The 27,331-nt window shown below is 40.3% G+C and overlaps 3 protein-coding genes across 6 annotated transcripts; 1 reads left to right on the top strand and 2 right to left on the bottom strand.

Annotated features, from left to right (window-relative positions):
* Positions 1 to 1,062: 1,062 nt before the first annotated feature.
* zdhhc11 (zDHHC palmitoyltransferase 11) lies at positions 1,063 to 6,458 on the bottom strand. Its single transcript, XM_076889964.1, has 11 exons — positions 6,305 to 6,458; positions 5,599 to 5,817; positions 5,000 to 5,178; positions 4,691 to 4,792; positions 4,468 to 4,592; positions 4,231 to 4,386; positions 4,007 to 4,125; positions 3,874 to 3,923; positions 3,724 to 3,787; positions 3,552 to 3,621; positions 1,063 to 1,817 (listed from the first exon to the last, which is right to left on the bottom strand). The coding sequence occupies exons 1-11, from the start codon at positions 6,350 to 6,352 to the stop codon at positions 1,675 to 1,677; spliced, it is 1,275 nt and encodes a 424-aa protein (XP_076746079.1). The 5' UTR covers positions 6,353 to 6,458; the 3' UTR covers positions 1,063 to 1,674.
* A 3,650-nt stretch (positions 6,459 to 10,108) lies between these two features.
* Positions 10,109 to 17,881, bottom strand: brd9 (bromodomain containing 9). Of its 2 annotated transcripts, XM_004541448.4 has the most exons (17): positions 17,740 to 17,881; positions 16,989 to 17,209; positions 16,469 to 16,606; positions 16,252 to 16,381; positions 16,101 to 16,158; positions 15,197 to 15,341; positions 14,975 to 15,085; positions 12,644 to 12,831; positions 12,335 to 12,467; positions 12,130 to 12,205; positions 11,920 to 12,015; positions 11,695 to 11,827; positions 11,496 to 11,607; positions 11,327 to 11,383; positions 11,115 to 11,220; positions 10,504 to 10,674; positions 10,109 to 10,397 (listed from the first exon to the last, which is right to left on the bottom strand). In XM_004541448.4, exons 1-17 carry the CDS (start codon positions 17,786 to 17,788, stop codon positions 10,297 to 10,299), a joined length of 2,025 nt encoding a protein of 674 aa, XP_004541505.1. In that variant the 5' UTR covers positions 17,789 to 17,881; the 3' UTR covers positions 10,109 to 10,296. The 2 variants fall into 2 exon arrangements, with proteins under 2 accessions (XP_004541505.1, XP_076746078.1); XM_076889963.1 differs by having other exon boundaries at positions 12,130 to 12,467.
* Positions 17,132 to 24,650, top strand: trip13 (thyroid hormone receptor interactor 13). 3 transcript variants are annotated; one of them, XM_004541447.4, is made up of 14 exons: positions 17,132 to 17,237; positions 18,380 to 18,463; positions 18,751 to 18,910; positions 19,005 to 19,131; positions 20,627 to 20,682; positions 20,785 to 20,875; positions 20,966 to 21,038; positions 21,131 to 21,194; positions 21,281 to 21,367; positions 21,506 to 21,612; positions 22,149 to 22,302; positions 23,350 to 23,462; positions 23,557 to 23,626; positions 23,702 to 24,650. In XM_004541447.4, the coding sequence occupies exons 2-14, from the start codon at positions 18,390 to 18,392 to the stop codon at positions 23,795 to 23,797; spliced, it is 1,272 nt and encodes a 423-aa protein (XP_004541504.1). In that variant the 5' UTR covers positions 17,132 to 17,237; positions 18,380 to 18,389; the 3' UTR covers positions 23,798 to 24,650. The 3 variants fall into 3 exon arrangements, with proteins under 3 accessions (XP_004541504.1, XP_004541503.1, XP_004541502.1); XM_004541446.2 differs by lacking the exon at positions 17,132 to 17,237 and adding an exon at positions 17,826 to 17,964; XM_004541445.4 differs by lacking the exon at positions 17,132 to 17,237 and adding an exon at positions 18,022 to 18,173.
* The last annotated feature ends 2,681 nt before the right edge of the window (positions 24,651 to 27,331 follow it).

Raw genomic sequence — 27,331 nt, 5'->3', positions numbered from 1 at the left:
AAACTACTCCTACACCCATCCATCTTGCATTGTACAAAACTTAAAAACTAACTTGATATCTCTAAGCATGACAACTTTTTGTACCAGGTGAACAAGTTCAGTGACCTCATCAACAGAAAGTGGAGGATCAGACTTGGCAGGAACAACAAAGCTGACACATCACACAGTCCTCTCTGAGAGACAATAAAAAGGACACACTATACGTTGGTATGCAAACACCGATACAAATTCCCAGCTCACCCATCCAGGTGACACTGGTGTCTACAGCCCTCTAGTGGTGAAAATATGTACAATCCAAGTAATGTACACTTAAAACTCCCTGCAACAATCCATTTATTATATATTCTTAAATAAAACGTGTAATTGAAAAAAAAAAATGCAATAACAACAAGTCTCAAAAGAAACATAATGATTAGTGGCTTTTTTGTTTTTTAGAGAAAAAGGCAGACTAAATCAGACAAATGCTTCAAGCAGCAGTCATGTGCGGGGTATGTGAAAATGTGCCCCAAAACGTACTTTTGATTGATTTCAAAAGCAGCATACACAAGCTGCAGGCCTGGTACAGCTGTGGTTTGACCCATATATACATGAAGAATGAGAAATTTGATGCTAAAGGCTGTGGTTGTAAGAATGACATTCACATGTTTGACAATTGTTGCAAAGTGAGCCAGTTTCTTGCACCATCTCCACTAAATCTGTAAACTGTTGGCTGTGTACATGGCACATTTCCTAATAAACAAAGGAAAGCTCACACACCCACACAGTCATATTGTTTAAAAAACAAACAAACAAACTGCTAATTCCATTTCTGGAGCCTCCTGCTGGCAAACTGAAGGGATTTGCAACTGCAACATCCTTTGTCATTCATTAAAATGTATGACTTCAACTGTAACCCATTCCAAAAAGTCCTACCTTAATGCTCCAACTTTAGGTGTGTGTCAAAGCTGTATGACTATTTTTCATGCTGTATATTGTCAACAAAGCAAATAGTCAGATACATATTTGTATTTTGTAAAATGATGTAGACACTGGAAGTTAAGAAATAAAATAACAGAGCAAACATGGTTTTTATATTCTTTACTGTCATATTTAGCAAAAAAGGGTGTGCTTAACATCGTCAACTTTAAAATCGGTTGTTCATAGAAAGGGAACAGAGAGCTGAAGTGTTATTTCAGGCCACTATCTGCTCCACTCTTCACAGTTAGACAAAACATTTTTCCCATATAAGGTTCTCTCTTTGGTGATCAGATAAAAACGGAAAGATTCTCAAATGTTACCATCAGTGAAATGGACAGGAAACTACACCGTGATATATTTAGTTTTCAAAAAGATGCAAAAATACATCTGTCTAACTGAAATGGAACAGAGACTGACCTGCCTCGCTAACTAAGTCAGTGAGATAAAACATTGCTTTAAATAATTCAACTGTTGTCATTAAAAAACAAACAAACAAAATTATTAAAAAAAATGAATGAAACCCAATGACAGGTCAGGTTATGCAGTTGGTATACAAAAAAACAAAAAAAACAAAAAACAGTCATAAAAGTGCAAAGGTCCACACAGTACTCTGTTCTTGTAAATAGCCAACCTTTCTGTTCTGTTTTGATAATGTCAAAATAAATATTTTCTGAGAGCAGCATCTTCTGATCCACCACCACGCAGACATCTGTTTGTTTAAATATCATCGGGAGTCATGATTGAGCTGCCTAGAGGGTCCTGCACTCCAGGAACACTGCAAACAGACTTCACAGTGGCACTCTGAGACTCTTCATCATTGTCAGGCTTCCAGTTTTTGATGTCCCTCAAAGCTATTCCCCCTGTCAAACAGAGGAGATAAGCATTACTTACAAACTTCATGTGCCGACAGTCTTTCCTAATACATACTAATAAACTTACCTGATAATGTAGAAGAACACACTTCATTTACGCTCAGCATAAACACTTGTACACTTTACTGCAATAATTCCAATAATTGTTTGCAGTTCTGAAGTAGTATGCATATACTGCAGATTTCTAATACTTTGCGGGGGTTTCATATTTGTAAATGAAGTTGACATACACTCAATAGGACACTTCATTAGGTACACCTTGCTAGTACCAGATTGAACCACTTTTGCCTTCAGAGCTGCCATAGCTGTTTGTGGCACAGATTCAACAAATCCTGGAAATACTTATCATATGAATGCTTCACACAGTTGCATTGTGAACTTCCTGTCCCACCCCATCCCAAAGGTGCTCTATTGGATTTGAGTACATGGTTTAAGATGATGAATTGAGCTTTGTAACATGAATAATTTTTCTGTTGTAAGCAGCGATCAAAAGATGAAATGCCCAAAGTGTGCCAGGGAAACATCCCTTACACCAGCCATTCACAAAGTCAAGAATACTGTGGCCAACTTAAAAGCAAGAAAATCTTAAATCTTCACTCTAATAAAAATACAAGAGAAAGTGATGCTTTTCATGGAAATTTTAATTTGAAAAACAACAACACAAAAACAAAACAACAACATAGGCTGTTGGCTATAAACTGCTAATGTTACTCAGTCATATGCAAACCCGTATGCAAAGTGTTACCGCCAATATGTGACCCATGTGTCACTGGGACAAACCTCAATACCAGAGGAGTAAATGTAGGTCAGAGTAATGAATAATAATACAAACTAACCACATTCTATTACCAGTTTCAATATATGTATATAAATATGAAACTGTCCATAGTTTCAGAATTTCTGTTATTACTGCGGCCAACCTACAAGTTCCTTTGGAGCACACTAGGTGGCCCCAGCCCACACTTTGGAAATCACTGCCCTACACAATTACACCACCAACCTAAACTGTCGATACAAGTAGGTTGGATCCATGCTCTCATGGTTATTTTGATGGTGTCTGTGCAAAACTCATTACCATTTGAATGTTGCAACAGAATTGAGACTCATCAGACCAAGCAAAGTTTTCACAGCTTTCTATTGTCTAATTTTGGTGAACCCATGTGAATTATAGTCTCAGTTTCCTATTTCTAGCTGACAGGAGAGGCACCCGGTGTGGTCTTCTCCTGAGCCCATTTGCTTCAAGGTTTGATGCATTCAGAGATGCTCTTCTGCAGACTTTGGTTGTAACAAGCGATTATTTCAGATAGTGATGCCTCCCTATCAGCTTGAAGCAGTCTGGCCATTCTCCTCTGACCTCTGGCATCAACAAGGTATTTTCAACCAGAAAACTTGTGCTCAATAGATATTTTCTTTTTCTTACCATCCTTTATAAAACATAGAAATGGTCATGCGCGAAAATCCTAGCAGATCAGCAGTTCCTCAACAACCATGCTACACGTGTAGTCACTTCGATCACTTTTCTTCCTAATTCTGATGTTTCAGCAGGTTGTCTTGACCATGTCTACATGCACTGAGATGCTGCCATGTGATTGGCTGATTAAATATTTGCGCTATTATTTGTGTAAGAGTTATTGAAAACGCCTACCTACAAAAAGTGTAAAGTATAAAGTAACTGTAAAGTATAAAAGAGCTCATTGGTAAAGAGTACAGATGAATACTTACTTGCTATATTTTCACTGGGATTTTCTGTACCATAACGGAATTTGTTCTCTGATTTCTTAAAGTTTTCCAGCTATAAAAAAACAAAACATAAACAAACCCTCGAACACTTTAATGTGTCACAAATTAGATCCATCATAAATCAATCAAAGAAGATATAAGCAGACATGCTTACCTCTGTGCATATGGACTCCGAAAGCCGGCTGGTGAACGGATTTTTATCATGAAATTTGCAAGAACTTCAAGAAAGCCAGAGAGGTATTACTATTTTTTAAAACAAACAGCTTTAAAAGAAGCGTTACAAAACAGAAAGGAAATATTTTACCTTGAACGTTGTGACAATGATGGCTCACAGTCAACTGAGGCCTCTTGGTTCTATTAAAAGAAAAAAAAAAAACAAAGCTACTGAATACAATAGACTAAACAGGTGAATAACAGAGGCAGAAAAGAAGCCTGACCTGTGGAGCCTTATGAGTTTTTGCATTACGAGTACCATTTCCTGCTTCGACGTCTCGTTTCTTTGCTTCTTTTTGCCGCTGCAGCTTAACATAATCATACGTGCTTATGGCTTTATGATCTATAAACCAGAGTGAGGAGCAAACACCACAGGATATAGTGAGGCTTAATCACTGGAAGAGGGGAAAATAACCTTATGACATGTATGTCTCCAAAATTCACTTACAGAGGTAAAGGTGAAAGCCCAGCAGATGGCTTAGCAGCAGTAAGCAGGTGGTGCTCAGCATGACTGTTACGAAGGATAGTATTAGGAGACCAGCTGAACTCGTCTTTATGGGAGCTAACGGCAAAAACATCAGCCAGGTACTATTCCCCGACACATCTTTGAAAAGAAGGAACAAAGGACAGCTTTCAGTGCTGCAATTTCCACCGACTTGGTAAGATTATACTGCAGGTCACTCACCGGCAAACTGCGGTGCAGTCCGTAAGCTGTACGGATTGAGATAATGCTGAATAAATACGAACAACACAACCACAATAAGCAGAAAGACGCCTATTGTAGCTGAGCACAGTGCCAAGAAGAAGTACCTGAAAGTAATGCATGAAAACCGATGAATTTATAGAGCAAGTCTTACTTCATGTGGACAGCAACGATAAGGCTCATAAATCCAAAAACTTCAACTTACCGGTAGTTCCTTCCACCCACACAGGTGTTCAGCCATTTGCAATGGTGATCAAAGTCTTCCACACACTTGTTGCAAACACCACAGTGTTTTACTTTGGGGCCACTGCAAGAAGATTTAATGTTTTACATCATTACACTTTATTAACCCCTGGAGGGTCTTAGAAAAATGCATACACTATTGGTCTTAGAGCCACAAATCGACCCAAGACTCTCCAGGGGTTAAAAAAAACGTTTTTCCTCATTTGTGATAGGGTACCTGCCAATTTGAAAATGCAAATGAACATTAGAGACTGCTGCTCAGGATACATACACATTCACATCACAAAGATAACAGTGCAGGTCGTGGATAACATGCGGTTGCTTTGTTCGGTCAAAGAGAGGCATCGGCGTGGAATAGCTCTGCTTGGCCCTCACGCTGTCATCTGCTGGATCTACAGTGAGAACTGCGATGTGTGCGAATAAGTGCACAATAAACGCTACGCCCATCAGCTGCACAAAACAACAGTCAAGGAAGTTTTTTTTTTTTTTTTTTTTAAACGCCCTTAAAGAATATTGCAGCGTGTGATAAATGTGCAGTAATGTGAAAAAATATTAAGTGGGACTAGTATGAGAGAACAACTGCTGTACAAGTCTTGTGCATGAGAAATAAAGACTGAAGACATTGACTGTTCTTGTGGTTGACATCATGCGGCATTCAACAGCTTACAAAAAGGCCACTGATTATGTCTTTTGGGCCAGAAAAAGAAAGTCTGTCACACTGGGTGTGACTGAAGCCCATACAGACATGCCACACAACAAAATCCTTGTCCTGTTCAGCAGCACAGACAAAAAAAGACAAAAAAAACCCCAGCACAGGCTAATGTTTGCTCCATATTCAAATAAGAAAGACCCGCTGTGTGTTAAGGATACAGTATAGGCCACATGTTTCCACGGCAGAGGCAGAAGCGGGATATAGATACCAAAGCTGACTATGGTGAGATAGCTGTACACCAACCACCCAACCACCTGGAAGGCTTGAGGGGGCCACGACCATCCGTTCCTTCTGGGAGGCTTGGAGGGGACAAGCTCATTTTTGCTGCTGCCAAGCATGGGAGCTGTCTGTCTGAACCTCTGACTGAAGCAGTTCATCTATGGTGCGAGAGAAGAATAAGGACAGGTTGGAGTACACATAAAAGTAGAGTACCGGCAGAGTGTGGCCACATTTGCTGGGGAAATGAGCTAGGAAAATGAGTTGAGCATAATGGCAGTGACTGTTCATCCACAGATGGTGCTATACCGAGACTGTATTAGGTGCAGCTAGATGTTCTACAGTGATCCAGCCACTCTGGTTTACTTTCAAGGGTTTATATTTATTAAAAAGAAACATATAAGCACTGCACTGTGATAGTAAAGTGAAGTGTAACTGAGGAGCAGTACGAACTACATTTCTTACATTTTAAACTTCATAAAAGCAGCATTAATTTCTCAGCCACTAAATTAAAAAGGCAAATAAACAAGAACAGAGACTCAGTCGCAAAGCCTGCAGGAAACAGCTGATTAAAGTGACTTCCACAAACTTTTACATCCCCTTCTTTTTCACAGGCCTTGCAATCACATGTCTTGCTTTTAGCCTTACCCTTAGCACAGCATATGAATTGTGCAATCCGTTTAACTTAAAAAGCATAAAAGGTCAATTGTTTCTGGACTTTCTGCAAAAAAGGCAGTTAATTATGTTCTTGTTCATCTATGCATTAGAAATCTGAAAAAGAAGCAACAGAGCCATCCAGCTGTATTCCTGGCAGCTAGTTTTGTTGCCTCTGCTTTGCTTAACAACTAAAGCGAGTAGCTGGCAATCAGTTTATGGTTGCTTTAGTGGATCAACCCGGCTGTTTAATTTGCAATCAATCTAGCTGACTCCATTTGTACCCGTTAAAATAACAATACTAATACTACTAATAATAATAATAACGACGACACTAGTCTTAACCCATAATTACTTACCTTTCTACTTGCGACAGCGACCATAACATTACATTTTCTTCAGTTCATTCGATTTTCACCGCCTAATGTCCCATCATAACTTTGTCAGCCAAGCAGGTGTTTCTTATGAGTAAAAGTCACATGAAAATAAAAACACGACAACATCGACAAATAACTTTAAAGCTCCCGTATGTTGGGTAAAACGGGCACACCGGTCCTCCGGTGTCCTTGGATTTGTGAAAGCCGAAGGACGTGAAGTAGAAGAATCAACTCACTCAGCAGGACGGTGCAGCGCTATGGAAACTGTGCGACAGCGCATGCGCAATGGCTCTCTTCGCGATACCTGCCCTTTTCCCCTTTTTTGTGTGCATGTGTTTGTGTGTATTTTCTTCTTTGTCAACCTTGACTCGCCAGATGATGTGCATGCAACTCGCCTATTAAACGCGCTATTAAATACTTACAGGTGTCAGGGAATTTGAAACCAATGCTTCCACAGAACAAGAAGGAACTGCAGACAGACACATGTGCTCACAGGGTACTTCTGCTTTCAAAAATAAAGCCCGTGCTTTATTTTCAACTCATATTAGACCGTGCTAAATGCATATGTCGCAGCACCCATAGTGCTTCAGTTTCACTTCCCCAACACACCGAGACAAACAGCGTACATTGCTCAGTTAGAACTTACAGGTGGAAGCTTACCCATGCTGAAAACCCGAGGCCTCAGCAGTTCAGTTACTCTGAAACTGCGTTTTCGCTGCAAATGCACGATATTTGGATAACACGGACATTTCCTATTTTTGTGCTCCCATAGTGTATATACAGTGCTGTGAGAAAGTACTTGTACCCTTCCTGTTTTCTTATTTTTTGCAGCGATGTCAGACTTACATGCTTCACATCATAAATCAAATTGTAATATTAGACAAAGTTGTATTTATACATTTATTTATTTGTATTTATTCAAGCCTTCCTGGTCCTGTATGAAAAAGTTAGCACCCCCCCCCCCCCCCCCCAAACACACGCACGCACGCACACACACGCACACACTCCTTTAAAATAATTGTGATTGAATCAATAAATCACTTAAATAGAACCGATCTGACAAGGTAAAGCAAGCTAAACAAGTCCAAAAAGCAACACATACGACATCATACCACTATCTACAGAAACGGAAGAACAGATGAGAAAGTAATTGACATCTATCTCCGAAAAAGACTAAACATTTCTAGTCAACCACAGTGAGAGCCATTGCACATCAGTGACTCCTCCAGGAGATCACAAAAGAACAGCATCTAAAGAATTGCAGGCCTCACTAGTCTCAGTTAATGATTCAACAATAAGAAAAATACTGAATAAAAATGGCATCGGATGCCATGACAGAACTCGGCCCCTGTGACTTATCTGGGCCGAGTGTTTTGAAAGACTGATGAGAGATCACATCACTTCTTCACTTCCTGCCACCATCGACTCACTTCAGTTTGCTTACCGGACTAATCGTTCCACAGATGATGCCATATCTCACCTGCTCCACACATCCCTGAGTCACCTGGACACTGGCAGAGGGAATTATGTTAGGATGCTGTTCGTGGACTACAGTTCAGCATTCAACACAATAATTCCCTCTAAGCTTTTCACCAAGTTGACGGATCTAGGACTCAGCTCATCACTGTGTCAGTGGATCCTCAACTTCCTCACAGACAGACCCCAATCAGTGAGGGTGGGAAAACAAGTCTCCCCCTCCATCTCACTCAGCACTGGAGTGCCTCAGGGCTGTGTTTTAAGCCCCCTGCTGTACTCACTGTACACTTATGGCTGTGTAGCCACATCCGACACCACCTCCATTGTCAAGTTTGCTGACGACACTGCTGTTGTGGGCCTGATCTCCGACAACATCGAGACGGCCTACCTGGAGGAGATTAGGAACCTGGAGACCTGGTGCCAGGAGAATAACCTCCTCCTAAACATCAGCAAGACTAAGGAGCTGATCGTGGACTTCACTACAAAGCAGGCGAGGAATTACAAACCCCTCATCATCAGTGGCACGCCAGTGGAGAGAGTGGACAGTTTCCGATACCTGGGTGTCCACATCACTCAGGACCTGTCATGGTCCTGTCACATCAACACCCTGGTTAAGAAAGCCTGTCAGCATCTCTTCTTCCTCAGAAGACTTAGAGACTTCCATCTGCCACTGAAGGCGCTCAAGAACTTCTACTCCTGCACCATTGAGAGCGTCCTGACGGCAAACATCTGCACCTGGTTTGGGAACAGCACCAAGCAGGACAGACGAGATCTGCAAAGGGTGGTGCGCTCGGCAGAACGCATCATTCAATCAGAGCTCCCTGACCTGCTGTCTATCTACACCAAGCAGTGCAAGTCCCAAGCTAGGAAGATTATGATGGACCTCTCCCATCCCAACAATGGACTCTTCTCACTGTTGAGGTCTGGGAAGCGCTTCCGCTCCCTTAAGGCCAAAACAGAGAGAATGAGGAGGAGCTTTTTCCCCCAGGCTATTCGGGGCCTGAACCAGGTGTAGGACTGGACTCTCCCAAACACGTCACTATAAGACTGAACTCTCACACACGTCACCACCACACATTTCCTATAATCCTATAATTCCTATCATTTATAATCCTTATCTTTATAATCTCTTCTGCTATCTGCACATTCTTTACTGTAAATTCCTAAGTTAATTTGTAAATTTTTGTAGTAAACTGTAAATTGTAAATATTGTAAAACTTTTCTTCTGTCATTTAATGGTCGGGCATTGTACAGCTACAAGCATTTCACCCCCATGTCATACTGTGTATGGTTGTGTGTGTGTGACAAATAAAATTTGAATTTGAGTCACAGGGCCAGCGGCCTAAGCAAAGAAGCTCAAACCTCCCTCCCCCCCAGCCACCTTCTCCAGGCCAGCCAGGAAATATGATTTCACCAGCGTGTCCTGGGTCTGCACCAGGCCTCCTCCTGGTGGAACATGCTTAGGACACCTCACCCAGGAGGCATCCTTGTCAGATGCCTGAACCACCTGTACTGGCTTCTTTCAATGTGCAGGAGTAGAGGTTCTACTCTGACGTCCGGATGGCCGAAATCCTCACCCTATCTCTAAGGGAGAGGCCAGCCACCCTTTAGAGAAACTTCATTTCCACCACTTAAAACCCACAGATAAAAGCAGAACTTTATGGAAGGTTTGATTCCTGTTACATCTGCAGTAAAACATCTAATTTCACAAAAATACATCACACCAGCAGTCCATAGTGGTGATAGTATTATCGTCTGGGGCTGGACGATTAATTGCTGGAACCATGAATTCTGCTCTTTACCCTAATAAATGAAAACAGCATTTAAAAACTGCATTTTGCATTTACATGCAAAAAAAAGAGGGCAAATGCTTTTTAACAACACTGTGTATAATCAGAATAAGTAAAAGATTTGTGTCTAATAACTGAGTGCACACATTCACAAACACAGGCACAAACATTTATTTTTCAAGTGCTGCAACTCATACAAAAACACACAATCACACTAGTCTGTACACTTATGTTCAGTCTTTAACAAAGGTCTGAGGCTCCTGCTTTCTTCACGGCAATTCAACAGTCCATAACAGAGTAGCCAGAGTGGTTAGCAACAGGATAACAGTGCGGCAGTGTGTGGTCAGCCGTTGGCCGTGTTCTCTGGCTCTGGAGACTGCAGGAACTCATAGGGATCATGAACCATTTCAGACTGGTCCCCAACACCCAGATGAGATGGGCTCCCTATGGATGCACGAAAAAATGGTTCTTATGTTGTATTGCTGGCACTAGTAGCTCATTTCATATAATCATTAAAATAAAGGGAAAAGAAGGCATTTGCTGGAGATACCTAAGTGGTGCTGGTCCCTCTCGGAGGCATTAGAGAGTGAGGACAGGTTGGATGAGGGTCTGGAACCAACTCTATCCACCTGCGCTTCTTGGAACTCCTGCAGGAGTTTATCAGCATCATCAAAAGGCTGCTGGCCCTCCTCATTACCTGGCTCTTTTTTCACCGTTTTGCCTGATATACAAAAAAAATATGGCTTCATTATCGGGAATTAAAGGGCACTTCATGCGACCTTAATAAGGGCGCATATCCATAAAAAACTAAACTAAAACTTGCACAATTCAGCTGAATTTTGTTAAGCAGAACATTATACATTTTTCCCACAGAAAGCTCCTCTAAACTTTGAGTACAGATTCAGTGGAAAAGAAAGTGAAACAGCAAATTCAGCATTTCTGTTCTATGCCAATGAAGGAGACGTGGCTGCCGCATGTGCTGAAAAATAGTAAACATGTTTACATGAAAATAATGCCCTTTATTCCAGCAACTCCAAATATTTACCTACCCCTATGGTAACATCACATTTACCTGGCTTCTCTTATCTAAATGTCATTGTATCTGAATTACTGATATAGAAATATGAATGTATATACAGCATGTTGATAGAGAACAATCACCTAATGAGTTAAGCATGGTGATATCCAGAGACATATCTGGATAAGTCTTCATTGACATGAAATCCAGCACCGAACTCCCCTCTCCCAGGCCAGCTCCATCTGCCATCTGAACAGAAAATATCCAGCTTGAATTAGTCAATCATTTCAGTTGAAACAAGAAAAACAATAATCAAAACATATTATAGTATCTCCTTTCATGAGCCACAGCGTACCTGCATGTCACAGATGTTCGACTTGGTTTCGTCAGGTTTCAGCATTATATTTCTCTTCTGAAATGTTACAAATAAAGAAGCTTCGTAAACACAGCAGAGGAACTAAACTTTTCTTTAAGCAAGCAAAAAAAGAAAAAGAAGAAGAAGGAAAAAAAAAAAGAGACTATACCTGTCGTATCTGATTGACAGATTTTGTGTGATCGCCTGCGGTCATCTTGTCCAGGAGCCCGTCAACCCAATGCTTGGTGACACCGCTGCAGCCCTTGACAAACTCCTGTATACTTAAGTAGTGAAAACAGGTGATCAAAAATGAAAAACTTACCACAACTGGATAATTTATCAGTGCGATCAAAAAAATGACCGCCTACCTTAAAGCGCACTGAACCCCTGTGTCATCTCCATAGGCTGAATAGAGCATGTCCATCTCATCAGGTAACAAGTCTGCAAAAACAGAGTTCTTCTGGAGGCTCTGGACGTTGTAGGCACTGCTAAGAAAGGTCACTATACAAAGAGAAAGAAACTTGTTAAAAAGCACGAACTACTTAAAATAATTAAGATTAAGTAAATCAACGAAAATATATATTATCACATACCTTTGTGTCTCCTGTCATCTTTGAAGCCCAGGGTTGTTAACCCAGGCAGAAGCTTATTTGACAGAGAACTTAGATCCACTTTATGGGTCTCTTCCTCTGCAAAACAATAAATCAAACTGGGTTCTTACAGAGATATCACATATTATAATGATATAGCAGAAATAAAAAGGTTTTAGTAGATATATAAAAGGCCGTGTAGTGGTAGCAAACCTTCTGCATCAGGATCGAGTTGATTTACAACAGTATACAAAAGAGAACTGTCAGACTCCTTACGCAAATACCCCATCTGAAAAAGCAAAACACTGGGTAAATTAAACGCTTTAAAAGCTGTCAGCTCTAATAATAAAAAAGAGCTATAACTTGTGTAAACATTGGATACAACTGGATTGTATAAAAAGTGTTCAAAGTGTAAAACCTTGGAGTTTGGCATGTATCTGTTGATGCGGTCGTGAGCTTCATCTGCAGAATGTTCAACCAGCGCCAGAACATGCTCCTCTGCTGTGCTGTCAGTCAAGCTGCATGCGTTTCCCTCTGGTTCATACAGGTAACTGAGACGGCAGAAATGTTACACAGTATCAGTATACAGACGAGGTGTTGTGTGACAAGATTCACAATGCATCCGGTGTCAAGCACTTCCCCACTGTCTTCTCTGAATATGTTAGTCTGAACACGTTCGCAAAAAAAGTAAAGGTGACATGAAATGTAGACACTGTTCAGGGAATACCTGATGACTTCCTTCATGTCCTTGGCTGGCTGCTTCCTGGGCTTCCTTGGAGATTCCATTGGAATGTGGATTGTCTCTGGAGGAGGAATGTCAGCTGTCAGGTCTTCATCCCCCAAAATGGCTGCTTGCTGGGTAAAATCCATGTCCTGCATGAATGACATGCTGCGTTTCAGAGCCAAAAGCCGTTCCTGGACAACGAGTAGAAAGAAAAAAAAAAAAAAAGACACAATATTTAAATTCCACTTTTATGGAAAAGCAATAATAAACAATGATATTGGTAGTAAAGCATTTGTACCGATTCCATAAACATGTGACTGTATATTTTAACCAAAGCAAAAACGTATATCCTCAAGTTTTGGGTTTAGAACATCAAGGTTTGCATTACTAGTAGCATTAGTTAACAACATTTGCAGTCGATTGAATATTGTTTAAATTAATGGTACAGTGGGGCAAAAAAGTATTTAGTCAGCCACCGATTGTGCAAGTTCCCCCACTTAAAATGATGACAGAGGTCAGTAATTTGCACCAGAGGTACACTTCAACTGTGAGAGACAGAATGTGAAAAAAAAATCCATGAATCCACATGGTAGGATTTTTAAAGAATTTATTCGTAAATTAGGGTGGAAAATAAGTATTTGGTCACCTCAAACAAGGAAAATCTCTGGCTCTCACAGACCTGTAACGTCTTCTGTAAGAAGCTTTTCTGTCCCCCACTCGTTACCTGTATGAATGGCACCTGTTTGAACTCATCATCTGTATAAAAGACACCTGTCCACAGCCTCAAACAGTCAGACTCCAAACTCCGCCATGGCCAAGACCAAAGAGCTTTCGAAGGACACCAGGAAAAGTATTGTAGACCTGCACCAGACTGGGAAGAGTGAATCTACAATAGGCAAGCAGCTTGGTGTGAAAAAATCAACTGTGGGAGCAATCATCAGAAAATGGAAGACATACAAGACCACTGATAATCTCCCTCGAGCTGGGGCTCCACGCAAGATCTCATCCCGTGGGGTCAAAATGATCATGAGAACGGTGAGCAAAGATCCCAGAACCACACGGGGGGACCTGGTGAATGACCTGCAGAGAGCTGGGACCAAAGTAACAAAGGTCACCATCAGTAACACACTACAACGGCAGGGAATCAAATCCCGCAGTGCCAGACGTGTTCCGCTGCTGAAGCCAGTGCATGTCCAGGCCCGTCTGAAGTTTGCCAGAGAGCACATGGATGATACAGCAGAGGATTGGGAGAATGTCATGTGGTCAGATGAAACCAAAGTAGAACTTTTTGGTATAAACTCAACTCGTCGTGTTTGGAGGAAGAAGAATACTGAGTTGCATCCCAAGAACACCATACCTACTGTGAAGCATGGGGGTGGAAACATCATGCTATGGGGCTGTTTTTCTGCCAAGGGGACAGGACGACTGATCCGTGTTAAGGACAGAATGAATGGGGCCATGTATCGTGAGATTTTGAGCCAAAACCTCCTTCCATCAGTGAGAACTTTGAAGATGAAACGAGGCTGGGTCTTCCAACATGACAATGATCCAAAACACACCGCCCGGGCAACAAAGGAGTGGCTCCGTAAGAAGCATTTGAAAGTCCTGGAGTGGCCTAGCCAGTCTCCAGACCTCAACCCCATAGAGAATCTGTGGCGGGAGTTGAAAGTCCGTGTTGCTCGGCGACAGCCCCAAAACATCACTGCTCTCGAGAAGATCTGCATGGAGGAATGGGCCAAAATACCAGCTACTGTGTGTGCAAACCTGGTAAAGACCTATAGTAAACGTTTGACCTCTGTTATTGCCAACAAAGGTTATGTTACAAAGTATTGAGTTGTATTTTTGTTATTGACCAAATACTTATTTTCCACCCTGATTTACGAATAAATTCTTTACAAATCCTACCATGTGGATTCATGGATTTTTTTTCTTCACATTCTGTCTCTCACAGTTGAAGTGTACCTCTGGTGCAAATTACTGACCTCTGTCATCATTTTAAGTGGGGGAACTTGCACAATCGGTGGCTGACTAAATACTTTTTTGCCCCACTGTATATCTTCGGAGTGATTCGTTGGATTGCAACACCCAAATCAGTTTTATTTGTATGTGAGAGTCGTACAACTCTGCTACTAAAAATATCAGCACTTTGAATATATTCCATAACTGTGTATGGAACATGATTTGACTGCTAATAACTTCCTTTGTGATCTCTGTTGCTGTGCTGTTTTATCTTTATAAAACAACAATATAATGTACACATCAACAACAATCATACACTGTTGTTATAACAAATGAATAAAGTGTTTTTGCCTTTGGTTTGCTTGACCGTGTTACCTTGCTCATCATCTTGAATCCTGTGTGAAGCAATTTCTTTGCAGCCTTGTAGTAGACAGTCTCTGGTCGGTTGTATACCATGGCATTATCACACATCAGTTTAAAATCAGCCTGAGGAACAAAAAGTGTTCAGTCAACTATGAAGGCTGCAGGTTTAATGCCCAACATCTTTAAGCTGGGAAGAAAATCTAATTCACAATTAGATGTTAAAGGCACCCTCACCTTAAATTCTGTTACTGTTTTATAGTCATTGTTTCTATTCTTGTCTTTCATGGTGCTGAAGTCCATAGGATGTTTGATGATCATTGAGTAACCAGGAGCGATTGCATCTGTTACTGGAGATGCAAAGAACCCATGGGGATCTTTCCTGGAAAGATGAGAGACACACCATCAATGTTATTGAAAGCACCAGCTTTTAGACTTGTTTAGACGTGTCCAGTGTTCTGATCTGATCAAGAATGTTATCTTTCAGGTCAAAATGGTCATTATTAATGGATCTTGCTGTGCTTTTATCAAACAAAGAATTTCATAATGTAGCCTTATTCACATGCCACATTTTGTAATCTGTGATAAACAAACAGGGCTTCCCCTCAGTTCTTCAAAAGAATAATAATTCATTATCTGCTAGGTTAATGTTTGAAAGCATGTCAAAGGAGCGATATTTATTGGCCATGTTCAAAATGTAGCATGCTGGTGTTCCACGACAGAACAGCAAATGCAAAATGCTCTATTTTTAGAACATTATTAGCAGGAAAGTAATGCGAACCTCCCTCTCTAAGAGAATATATGTGTTTATCTAAGATCATGCTAATCTGCCAAGTGGACTGTGGGAAAAGACACATGCAAAACTGACATTTTTAACCTACTGGTATAAAAAAAGGAAACAGAACTACTGTGGACTGCGCTCATCGTAATATGTACAGTTAGGGCCACATATATTTGGACACTGACACAAGTTCTGTTTTTTTTAACCTGTTTACCGAAACATTTTCTAGTTATAGTTACATAATGGACATGGACATAATGTGTAGACTCAGCTTTCATTTGAGGGGATCAAATGCAATGAAGGTATCTGCGGTGCCTGCATTTGGAAGATTTTGCTGTAAACAGACAACACTGTTCTTACCTCTGCAGCTGCCTCAGAAAGTGTTCTAGCAGCTGTTGCCGTGGTGTGGACTCATTCTCTAAATCGGGCAAACATAAACTTACAAGTAAATTTTTGCCCAAATATAAAATGCTTGTAAAAACTGTATGCGCTTATAGACAGGTAGTCTTGCCTTGCTGTGTCCGGCACGCTCTGACTGGCCTGTCTCCTGGTTGTTCTACGTCCACCTTCACAGTGGGGTGAAACTCCTCCCCTTCGGGCTCTATTTCAAACCGTTCTTTCTTCTTCTTTTTCTCTTCTGGCTGTAGAGACACACAGAATGTAAACAACTTGTCAAAAATAACCATAATAATTTATTGGTCACAATCTTAAGATTTAAGTTTTATCACCTCCAATCCAATACTTTTTGACAGTGTGAATGGTTCAACAGGTCCAGCACCACCACCACCACTACTACTACTAGCAACAGTCACTGCTGCCGCCTCTGATTCACTCTGCTCCCGCTCCCTCTTCTTCCTTTTCTCCTCCTGTGAAATGGTAAATAGTAAATGGACTGATTGTTATATAGCACTTTTCTACTCTCCCAGAGCACCCAAAACGCTTTATACAAGAAGCCTCATTCACACAAGCACTGTCTTTGACACTTAAGTGCAATCTACCGATCAAAAACATTCATACGTCAATGGATGCATCAGAGAGCATCAGTATCATTATCTTGCCCAAAGATATATGGCATGCAGACTGGAGCAGCCAGAGATCAAACCACCAACCTTCCGATCAGTAGATGACCTGCTCTACCTCCTGAGCTACAGCCACCCCAATGAAATGAAAGCCAATTAAAAAACAAACAACTTAAAAGTAGTAAATGGTGCATTAGTCACGCAGAAGAACGAAATTCAGCTACCTAACCTTTCTTCGCCTTCTCTCCTCATCATCTACATATTTGTCTTTATCCTTTTCAGATTTTTTCTTCTTCTTTTTCTTCTTTTCTTTGTGACGTTCTCGCTCGTGGTCTGATCTGTCATCGTAGTAGCTGGAGTCATGGCCGGACCCAGAGAGTTCAGTCACTTCGCTTCCTCCAACTTTGAGCACAAGCTTCAGAGGCTTCTCAAGAGCTTTGTCCTCATAGTCTACAACCAAAACGAAGAATTGGTAAAGGTATTGTGTCAGGCAATAGCAGTGACAAAGTAGAAGGGCAGTATGAAAGTTGACATTAACATGCAGATTTTCTTTTAAAAAAACGAAGGACTTTACACGCCAAACTGGTTATTATATAAAAAAAAAAAAGGCATAATAAGCTCTCTGGTTTATATAAAATATAAGGCATAATAATCTCTTTGTTTATTTTTTATGTATGTATGTATTTTTTTCCTACTTACAACCCAAATACAGTTTGTAATTTTTAGAAGTGTTTTATAATAATTTATAACGTAAAACAAACAACAATAAGAACATAGTATACAACGTAATGCAGCAAAGTGATTAATGCGAGATTTTAGCTATACATAATTCCACCAGTAGATGAATGAATGAATGAATGGAGCTACTATACATAAACTAAACTCTGTCAGTTTTAATGCTAGCTAACATAATGCTAGCTAGAACAAAAGCGACGCTGCAGTGAGCGCTCGGTGTGCAAATAAAATGTGCTCTAATGTACCGTCAACTGTTCTCCATTCCGGTTTATGCTTCTTATGTTTTTTCCCCATGTTTCTGTTCAAATTCTCAAAGTCGTAAATTTATTCCAATTAACACTGGTCGCTAGCGTTAGCCTAGCTGTGAGAGAGACGGTCTTCTTCTTCTTCTTCTTTGTGTTTAACGGCGGTTGGCAACCAACGTAAAGCAGCATTACCGCCTCCTACTGTTCCGGAGTATGGGTCAGACAGTGAGTTTACAAGCTGTATCAAAAAAACAAAAAAAACCAAGAGAGACGGTGGGCAGATGTGACGCTACAAAAACTACTGTCGTATTTCCGGTTTAAACAAAACGCGCGGAATTCGACTCATAAATATCGGCAGCACACGGTTGATAGTAAAAATACACCAGATGTTTGATTGATACGACTAAACAGTTTGACGACGCTAATGTTTTAAGGTTTGGGTTTTGTTTTGTCACCTCAGCAGGTTATTTTGTTCAAATGAGGCAGCTGGGTTAGCTAGCTCACGTTTACAGCCTTACCCGGGTTAGCTAGCTTGCTAACGCGATGTAGTGATGGGTTTTGGTTCAGTACTTAATAAAATACAGAAGCTCTCTGAGACTTGCTGTTGTTAAAGCCGCAGTTATTGCTCTGGTGTTCACAGTTCTTCGGCAATGGAGGATGACAGGATGGAGACGGGAAACCTCACACCAAAAATCCATGTGGAAGTTCACGTTAAATCTGACAGGTGGGTAGTTTAATCCTAGTGTAAACAGTGAAGTTATTATTAGGTCAAACCCATACACAGGTGATAAAGGACATGAAAAGCTAAAATGCCTCCTTTAGTTTACTTTGACCCTTTGAACTCAAATGACTCATTTTTTTCCACCAAAGATTTAAATATGTTTCAAGTCATGTCTGATGATAACGTTTGTTTAAAACAAATCAGCAATGGTATTGTCATAGTACCAGCCAGAAGCTAGATATATACACGCATGCCTTCTTGTGATTTGTGATTTGTCTTTCATATTTCAGCACAGCTAAACGGTCTGAGGTGAAAATGCATGTTCAGAGTTTACTGAACTGTCACAGCATGGTGTTTGGAAACTACGCATGGACAGAGTTTGACGATGACTTCCTTCAGAAGCATGTGGCATCTGTGGTTATAGCTGATCTAGAAGAAATAGTTACACAGGTCTGTTATTTCAGTTTGTTTTGGGGATGAAAGCTCTGCAGTATCATTGTATTAGTAAAGCTTTATACTTATTAATTTTTATTCTCCCTTTCAGCCCCTTGATTTGAAGAACTGCTGTGTCTCTTTTCACATCTTCACACTGAGCGAAGATGGACCTAGCATGCTCACTTTGGAGGAGGATGAGGAGCTTTCAGCAGCAAACCACTGGTTGCTGCCTGCAGGTAACACTGCGTTCAGTTTAATTCGCTTTACTGTCATTAAAGCAAAACCAGTGCAATAAATTGTCTCTTATAGGTAGGTTGCAGTTGTTGTTGTTGTTGTTGTTGTTGGCAGTGTGTGACAGTTTCTGGTCTAGTGATTGTGTGCAAAACAGTGTATGACTATGCATTTAATAAGTCATTCATAAAGGACTTTGCAACATATTGTTATAGAGACATGAGAAATTTACTGTCCTGGGGTGGAGAAAGGAAAAAATGAGCCTTGGTGGCATTTCAAAAACACTTGGTGTCAGTGTTTTTTGGTAGATATCTCTAATAACAGGTATCTGATTGCTAACAGTACGCTCAGCTGCTGTGACTTTCCTCTGCAGTGCCCTTTCGTCAGCCAAGGCAGAGTTGCTGTACCAAACTGTAAGATGGGAACATGGAAAATAATGCTATAATATTTGTACAGTGGTGAAGCTGGAGAAGTGGAGAAACTTGTTTTGTGACAAATGGGCCCTTTTCAGCCGCCTCATGAAGTGGTGGCGACACTAGGCCTTCTTTATCAGACGGGAGATAAAGAGACCAAATCAAGTCCTCAGCAATATAGACATCATTTCTTTGGTCTCTTTAACATTAAGGTCAAGGTTGTTTTTAGAGGACTGTATCACCAGATGCTGGATCTTCTTTTCATTGTTCTGTGGACCATCTTGTTTTTTTTATTAGATATTTGGACAGTCAATGTGACGCCATCTGCGTATAGTGGAGGATAATAGTATAATATAGGATGTATGTAGGATGGAAATGGTCGTTTGGGTATGTTCCAGCAACATCTATCATCAGGAGGTTCTCAGAAAAAACATCTCATTTAACAGGCAGTAAAGGACTGGAGAGCAATGATTGATGGTCACGATACGTCTCCAACGCAGCTTTAAAAAAGGAGGGGGAGAAGATATTGGATCCATGTGACCCTGCAATCTTCCTGCATTGAGTTACAAACTGACATATTTTAACCAAAATCTTTTTAAATGACATTTTTGTATCTTCATGGTACAAGGTCTGTGCTGAAATGTTTATGGATCATATTAAGAGTAGGAATGAGTATTATACAGCAGAAAGAATTGTGAAAATCTAGCGCTTATTTAAACGTTTCTTTACTTTTTGCTAGTATCAAAATTGGGATTTCATTTGTGTGTTTGAATCCAGCATGACCAAAACCTACTTTGCAAATGTATCAGTATTTTACATTATGATGTTCTTGTTACAAATGTACAGGCTACATGTTTCTGTCAAACAGGCCTCAAGATCCTGCTGCTATGTTGCTGGTGGAGCATCTGCTTTTTATTTCTTCTTTTTATGGGATAAAAATAAAATAATCTTGGTTTAGCATTCGAGATCTGTGGGTGTAAAGCTTGGTGAGCATGTTGTGCTACTGAGGATGATATTTTTTTTCTTGCAGCTCATAAGCATTTTCTGTTCTATTATATATGTTAAGTTGCTTTTTTCTTTTTAACAGCTGAATTTCATGGGATTTGGGAAAGTCTGGTTTATGAAACTGGAGTCAAAACTCAGGTAAAATAAATTACAGCTGTTTAGGAATTAGGAAAAATGATCAAATAGCCTGATGTGTAACCTAATGCTTCTTAACTTTACCTTATTTCCCCTTTTCTCTAGCTCCTGGATTATGTCACAACAACAATTTATTTCTCAGACAAAAATGTTGACAGCAACCTGATTTCATGGAATCGTGTTGTTCTGCTTCATGGTAAATATTTAAGAAGGGAATTTCTACAGTGATTGTTATTACATTGGAACAAAGAGTAATGACTGTCTCTCTTTGTTTGCCCACATTCAGGACCTCCAGGCACAGGGAAAACATCACTGTGCAAAGCTCTCGCCCAGAAACTGTCAATCAGACTGTCAAGTCGGTAAGATCGTCCTCATTCTAGTGAAACCGCTCCAGCTATGACTACACCAGACTTTTCATTTCCAAATACACCTTTTTTTTTCTCCCCTGCAGGTATTTATATGGCCAATTTGTTGAGATAAACAGCCACAGTTTGTTCTCAAAGTGGTTCTCAGAGGTACACCTGGGTCTTTTTTTCTTTTTCTTTTAATGTTTTTGTTACTTGTATTGTCTCCTGTAGCTAATTATGCCTATTTTTCACAGAGTGGCAAGCTGGTCACAAAGATGTTTCAAAAGATCCAACAGCTGATTGATGACAAAGACGCTCTTGTGTTTGTTCTGATTGATGAGGTAAAATGAAGTGTATTTATTTCATTTTGATTTGCTTCTGTGTCTTTTATGTTTCTCTAAGACAGGAGAACTTCTTGCCAACTGGTTGTACTTTGTTATGTTGAAGTGTGATTGAAACGGTTTCTCTTTTGTGAACAGGTGGAGAGTTTGACAGCAGCAAGAAATGCCTGCCAGGCAGGAACAGAGCCTTCTGATGCCATTCGTGTGGTCAACTCGGTCCTCACGCAGCTGGACCAGATCAAACGGTCAGAATGCAAACCTTTCTTAGTGATTTTATTTGTTTTAAATTAGAGATCGACTCTGTACTAGTCTGTTGTAGTGGAGAGAGAGCAGTGTGAAAATGAAGCTGTTGTTTAACACATGGTTAAAAGCTTTCAGTAGAGACCAAAAGATTGGAATTGCAGAGAGAAGTGGTGGAAATGAGCCTCCTCTGTAGGGTATCTTGGTTCTCCCTTTAAGACAGAGGAGGAGCCCAGAGCTGAGCTGCTACACCTCTACATTGAAAAGAGCAGCTGATATGGTTTGGGCATCTAAACAGGAGGCTCTGAGGCAGAACCGGGGCATACTTGAAGACAATATGTCTCTTGGCTGACTTGGAACATAACATTTCCATGAGACGTAACCTTTTAGGGTGGCTGTGGAGACTGAAGTCTGAGTTTCTCTGCTAAAACTGCTACTGACCCAAACTTGGAGTGACAGAAAGTAGATGGATGGATTATTTACTTATTATGTCCTACTTTAAACAAGTTGTTCTGTGTTGGCTATTGGGCTGATATTTCAGACATTCCAATGTAGTGATCTTGACGACCTCCAATGTGACAGAAAAAATCGACTTGGCCTTTGTAGACAGAGCTGATATCAAGCAGTACATCGGACCGCCATCTGAAAAAGGCATTTACAACATCTACCTCTCCTGCCTGGAGGAGCTGATGAAGGTAATCCAGTAATCTGGCAGCAGTTTATTTCCACTTCTAAAGTGAAACACATCTGACTTAAATGTTTTTCCATCTAAAATTGCAACTACACGGTCACGAGGTGGGCAACCAAACTTGGCATACAGGTCTATAATAGATATTATGATGTCACCATATTGTGTAGTAACCACCTGACCAAAAAGAGCACTTTGCCAGTAGGAAACGAATGTCAGTTTCCTGAAATGTTACATACGTATGGCAGCCATCTGGTGCAGTGCACACCATGCTGTCCAGTGCCAGGCATTGTACCTTGCAATCTCTGTATGAGTGTTTGTGTAACTGAATGAAGACACTGTAAACTGCTCTTGATAAAAGGGCTACATAATGTACATATAGCAGTTTATTCCAACAAAATATTGATAGAACAATTAAAAAAAAAAAAAAGTCACGGTGCAAAATACAATTTAAGCATATTTAAGGAAAGCGAAGCGGTACTGATTTGTAACTTGGGCTTGTTATGATGTTGTATAATATGATATTTTACTACAGTACACATCTAACTAGGCAGCTCATTCTCTTGAAATGGGGTCAACTTGAAAGATGTGAAATGTAAAAGTAAGGTCAGAGGTCAAATGTGACATATTTGGATGCAAATAAGTGCATCCAGGTGCAAAACAAAACAACCCCACGAGAACCTTTGGAGGAGGTGGTCTCCAAAGGAACTCCAGAGCGGTTTGTTTATTTTGTGAACGTGATCCAATCTGAACAGACCACCAAGTGTAAATTAAAAATTTGAGCTAAAAACATCCCAAAGTCACGTATGCTTTGTAATCGCAGTGCGGCAAAGGACTACAGATGTGCAAAGGTCTGTACGGGCCAGTGACTAGCTGTTAAATTAACATTAATTCTCAGTTTTCTCACACAGGACATTCTTCCTGTATTTAGGTTTTTTGCAGAAATTTCTTGACAGAAAAATCACAAGAGGCACTTTTAAAATTCAGCTTATGTAAATAAAATGCAATTTTGTTTTCCGACACGTCTCTGAGTTGTGATCTCGGATGTACACAGTGCCAGATCATCTACCCCCGGCAGCAACTGTTTACCATGTTTGAGCTCGAGACGATGGGCTTTGCAAAGAGTGAGGTGTCCGAACACAGTCTAAACCTGAGGAACATTGCTATGTAAGTGCGCACTCCAATAAGCAGCATCTAAATCAGAGTGTGGGAAGCGAAAAGAGATGGAGGCCAATGCTCAGTTTTTTCTTTTTCTTTTCAGAAAAAGCAAAGGTTTGAGCGGAAGAGCACTCAGGAAGTTACCATTTATAGCCCATGCACTCTTTGTAAAGGTAGGTATTTGATTGTTTTCTCCTGACAAACATACGATTCACATGGGCTTTTTAAAATGGTTTGTTGTCTTGCAGACACCAACAGTAACGCTTGAGAGGTTTCTGGAGGCTATGGGCCAAGCTGTGGAAAAACAGAAGGAGGAAAAAGCTAACTTGGTCAATGGTATCTGAACCTGCTGAAATTCCCACAGGCTGACTGATTGTGCCTTGTTTGTGGTTTAAAACCTATAAAACATCTTTTTTATAGAGCTTAATCAGTTCATTTGTCAGCACTACATTCAATATACATACACACAAATGCTATTTTAACAAGTGCTGTAACACAAAAGTGTTTATTCAGGTAATTTTTCTGGTGCTACTCTCTTAAATTACCAAGACCATATCTATGTCGACAGAGGAATTGTAATTTTAAGTTGTAGCCCCCAATGCTTGAATTTTTCTTTGTTTTATATGCTATTAACAAATATGTTTACTCTTTTCTCACTTCCAAAGTATTTAATATTTGTTGCTTTAACCATAACTGTTTCTTTTTGTTTTTCTTTTTTTAAACCTATACTATTTGTGCACAGACATTAGATCAGTCAGTGTGTAGCTATGCTGACATGACAGCTTGTGAGTCCCACAATGGGCCAACAGACTCACCGGACAACAAATCCAAAATATAGTAAACATGTTGCTGTTTGTTATGAACGGTTAACCTGTGTGTGTTATTATGTGTTCTTGTTAATTGGTCCCATTCAAGGTCGCTTATTTCACCTGACAAGTTTGTAAGCTCAGCTGGCTGCGTCCCCTACAGAGGGGGTTTATGCCTGTGCATGAATCACTTGATGCAAAAAAACAAAACAAAAACGTGAGTGGACTTTACCCTTCACATACAATCTGCTTTGTGCTCTGTTCGCATGTTTGTTTGTTTGTTTGTTTTTTTTATAAATGAATGTGATAAATCCAATTTAAACTATCTGGGTTTGTTGTTTATTGGTTTAATTTTGTATATAACCTTGTAATAAACAGCATTGTTTCCTGATTGCAGTGTCTGATGCATTTTGGAGATTTTAATACACTACGTCCACCACTTGGGGGCGCAATGAGGCTGTAATGCAGTTCTAGACATAAACAGAATTCAGTTTATTACAGATTCTGATTTGCATGGTTGTCTCAGAAAGGGCAATAAGACAAGATGGATCACGATAAGGTGGCAATAAAAGCTAATTGCATATAATCTTGTGGTAAGCTTGTATCAACTAGATGAACAATGGTTTTTTTTTTGGGAGGGTTACCAACAAAGTCCTGCAAATATCAAATGTTACCTTACAACAAAGCAACAAAAGAGCAGTTCTACCTAATATTCCTCCTTTATGATACAGGCCCATGCACGGGAATTTAAAGTGATTCATGGTTATGATTTGGGACTGTGAGCTCTTACATGTTGCGGTCTTCCACTGTGGACTAAAAACCAAAAGGTTGAAAGATGACTGAGTTTGAAATGCGTCACTCCTGTACACAGTTTATACGAACAGATCGGTGGTTTCGTTGTTCGTATGAACATGTTTTGCATTCTGTGAATGCTCTGCTGCTTTGCATGTCAGCTGCCGGCTTCAAACAATGTGCCCTTTGTTTGTTGCTGGCAACAGCTTTTTCATTCCACTTCAAAGGTGAATCCTGTAGGCTGTTCCTGAATGTAAAAGGAAAGCAAATGTTGGATTTGTCTTCATTTGCACGCTCCAGACCTGCTCAATCATAACACTGTCACCTTTACAGTGACCTTTACTGCGTGTTTTATTAAGCTTGTAAGTATTTTATTGGTGGATTTGATTATGCTGTCAAAGGTCTATAATTAAGATGGAAAAAAACGAAGATTTATGCTATAATTAAGACCAACCCAGAATGGATTTCCCCTCATGCATAAAGACTGCATTTGTGTGAATTGCCCCTTTAGTGCCATGTTATCTTTTATACCTAATTGTTTGGCTCCCATTATATCTATTTGTCAGTGAATTTTTGAGTAAGATGAATCACATGAGGGAGCTCAACTTGTCTCTAATCTGATCAGTGATTACAAAGGTGAGAGAAAAAGGGGGTAGTAGAGAAAGGGAGAGCTGTAAGAACGGGCATGGTAAATAAAACCATAATTGCTCTGTCTGCAGGCCTTTTTCTTTTCACTGTAGTCTCTCCAAAAGCAGGCAGCTGTTAAAAGGCAATCAAGCCGGAGAAGGAAGAAAAGTCAAAAGCCTTATTGTTATGGGGATTTTATCACTGTTTCAAGCAGACTTAAAATGTCAGAAAACTCCAAACAAAACAAACAGTCTGATGTTTATCCTCTCAACCGTTGTTCAGGTACATTGCTGAAAGCAATGGAATATACCTTTATGTGCCAATGGTGATTCAAATAGAGGGGTGGGGGTTAACTTACACTCTTACTTATATGCGCGGTAAGAGGAAAGTGAGCCAAGCTGCACACGAACTATGGAAATTATCACTCATCTCCTCTGAGTTTTTAAGAGGTTATGATTTACATTGCTGGTCTAAAAGTGTGATACTCAGTTGTTAGTTTAGAAATACTTTTTGCCTTTGCCAGCGTGGTAATCCACATCCATTGCACAATTGCATACTGAGAGCCCATAAAGCCGAAGCAGTGTTGGCTTTTCAATTCTTCTACATGGCAGCCTTTGATCATAAACTAGTGCTTTTATCCAAATGAACATTTCCCTCAGAAGAAAACCGCAGCGCGCTCTTTCTGTCTCTCTCTCTCTGTATCTGTTCCCAGTCAAGACTGTCCTGTCAGAAATTATGAACAATTGTTGTTTCTCGAGTCTGTTGAGATTTCTGTACCCCATATGTTTGTCATCCATTTAAGCAGGATGTTAGAAGGCGTAGGAGAACGAGGATGAAGGAGAGATACCTTGTAAAGAGACTGAATCCTCGGAGCCGGGCTGCATGAAGAAATTGTGATAATTAGGCGCAGCAAGTAGGATCAAAGGAAGCTGCCATCAATGAGCTATGCAAATGTCGACTCGTCCTGTCAACCGCAGACAGTGATCTAAGATTTCTGCGTCTTTGAGGAGTCATATAGCAGTCACACTGATAGAAAGAGCTATACTGCTGCACATTAAAGGTATGGCAGTAAAAGTGGGACGCTATCATACAGTACCACCCTCAGAAAGAATAACATGTTTCAGTGGCTCTGAGAATACATGCTCATCCACGCAGCTCTCCAACAACAAGGTTTAAGTGCAAGACTGTGATGTGACAGCAGCACGTGGAGGAGACAGCAGAGTGTATCACAACAGTTTGTGTCTAGGTTTCCACGCAAAAGATCAAAGTAACACCTTTCTTGATTTCTTAAAGGATTTGCACGACCAAGGAACATTTACAAAACAGAAACATTAGCTTCACACTGAGCGAGACATTGCTGTAGTAAATTAATATTTATATAGCGCGTGGAATGTGTCCTGCGATTGGGCTCTTTTAACACTGTGCCAAAGGAAACAAACTATAAAAGTGCTGAGGAGCTTTTGAAGTCTGCTGGGCTGAAGTACAACATGTTCTTCCTGGCTGTCTTCAATAAACAATAGTTATCTTTGGCATCTACTGTGCATATATGAAAAACAAATACTGGAAACGACAATAGGAAGCCTATCCGTATTCCCACAAACCAAACAAACTATATATGCCACCTAACATTGATCCTCAATCATTCACGACACT

Source organism: Maylandia zebra, linkage group LG11 (assembly GCF_041146795.1).
Source record: "Maylandia zebra isolate NMK-2024a linkage group LG11, Mzebra_GT3a, whole genome shotgun sequence".
Lineage (NCBI taxonomy): Eukaryota > Metazoa > Chordata > Actinopteri > Cichliformes > Cichlidae > Maylandia > Maylandia zebra.
Note: the sequence above shows the minus strand (reverse complement) of the source record. Positions and strands in the feature narration are given on the sequence as shown.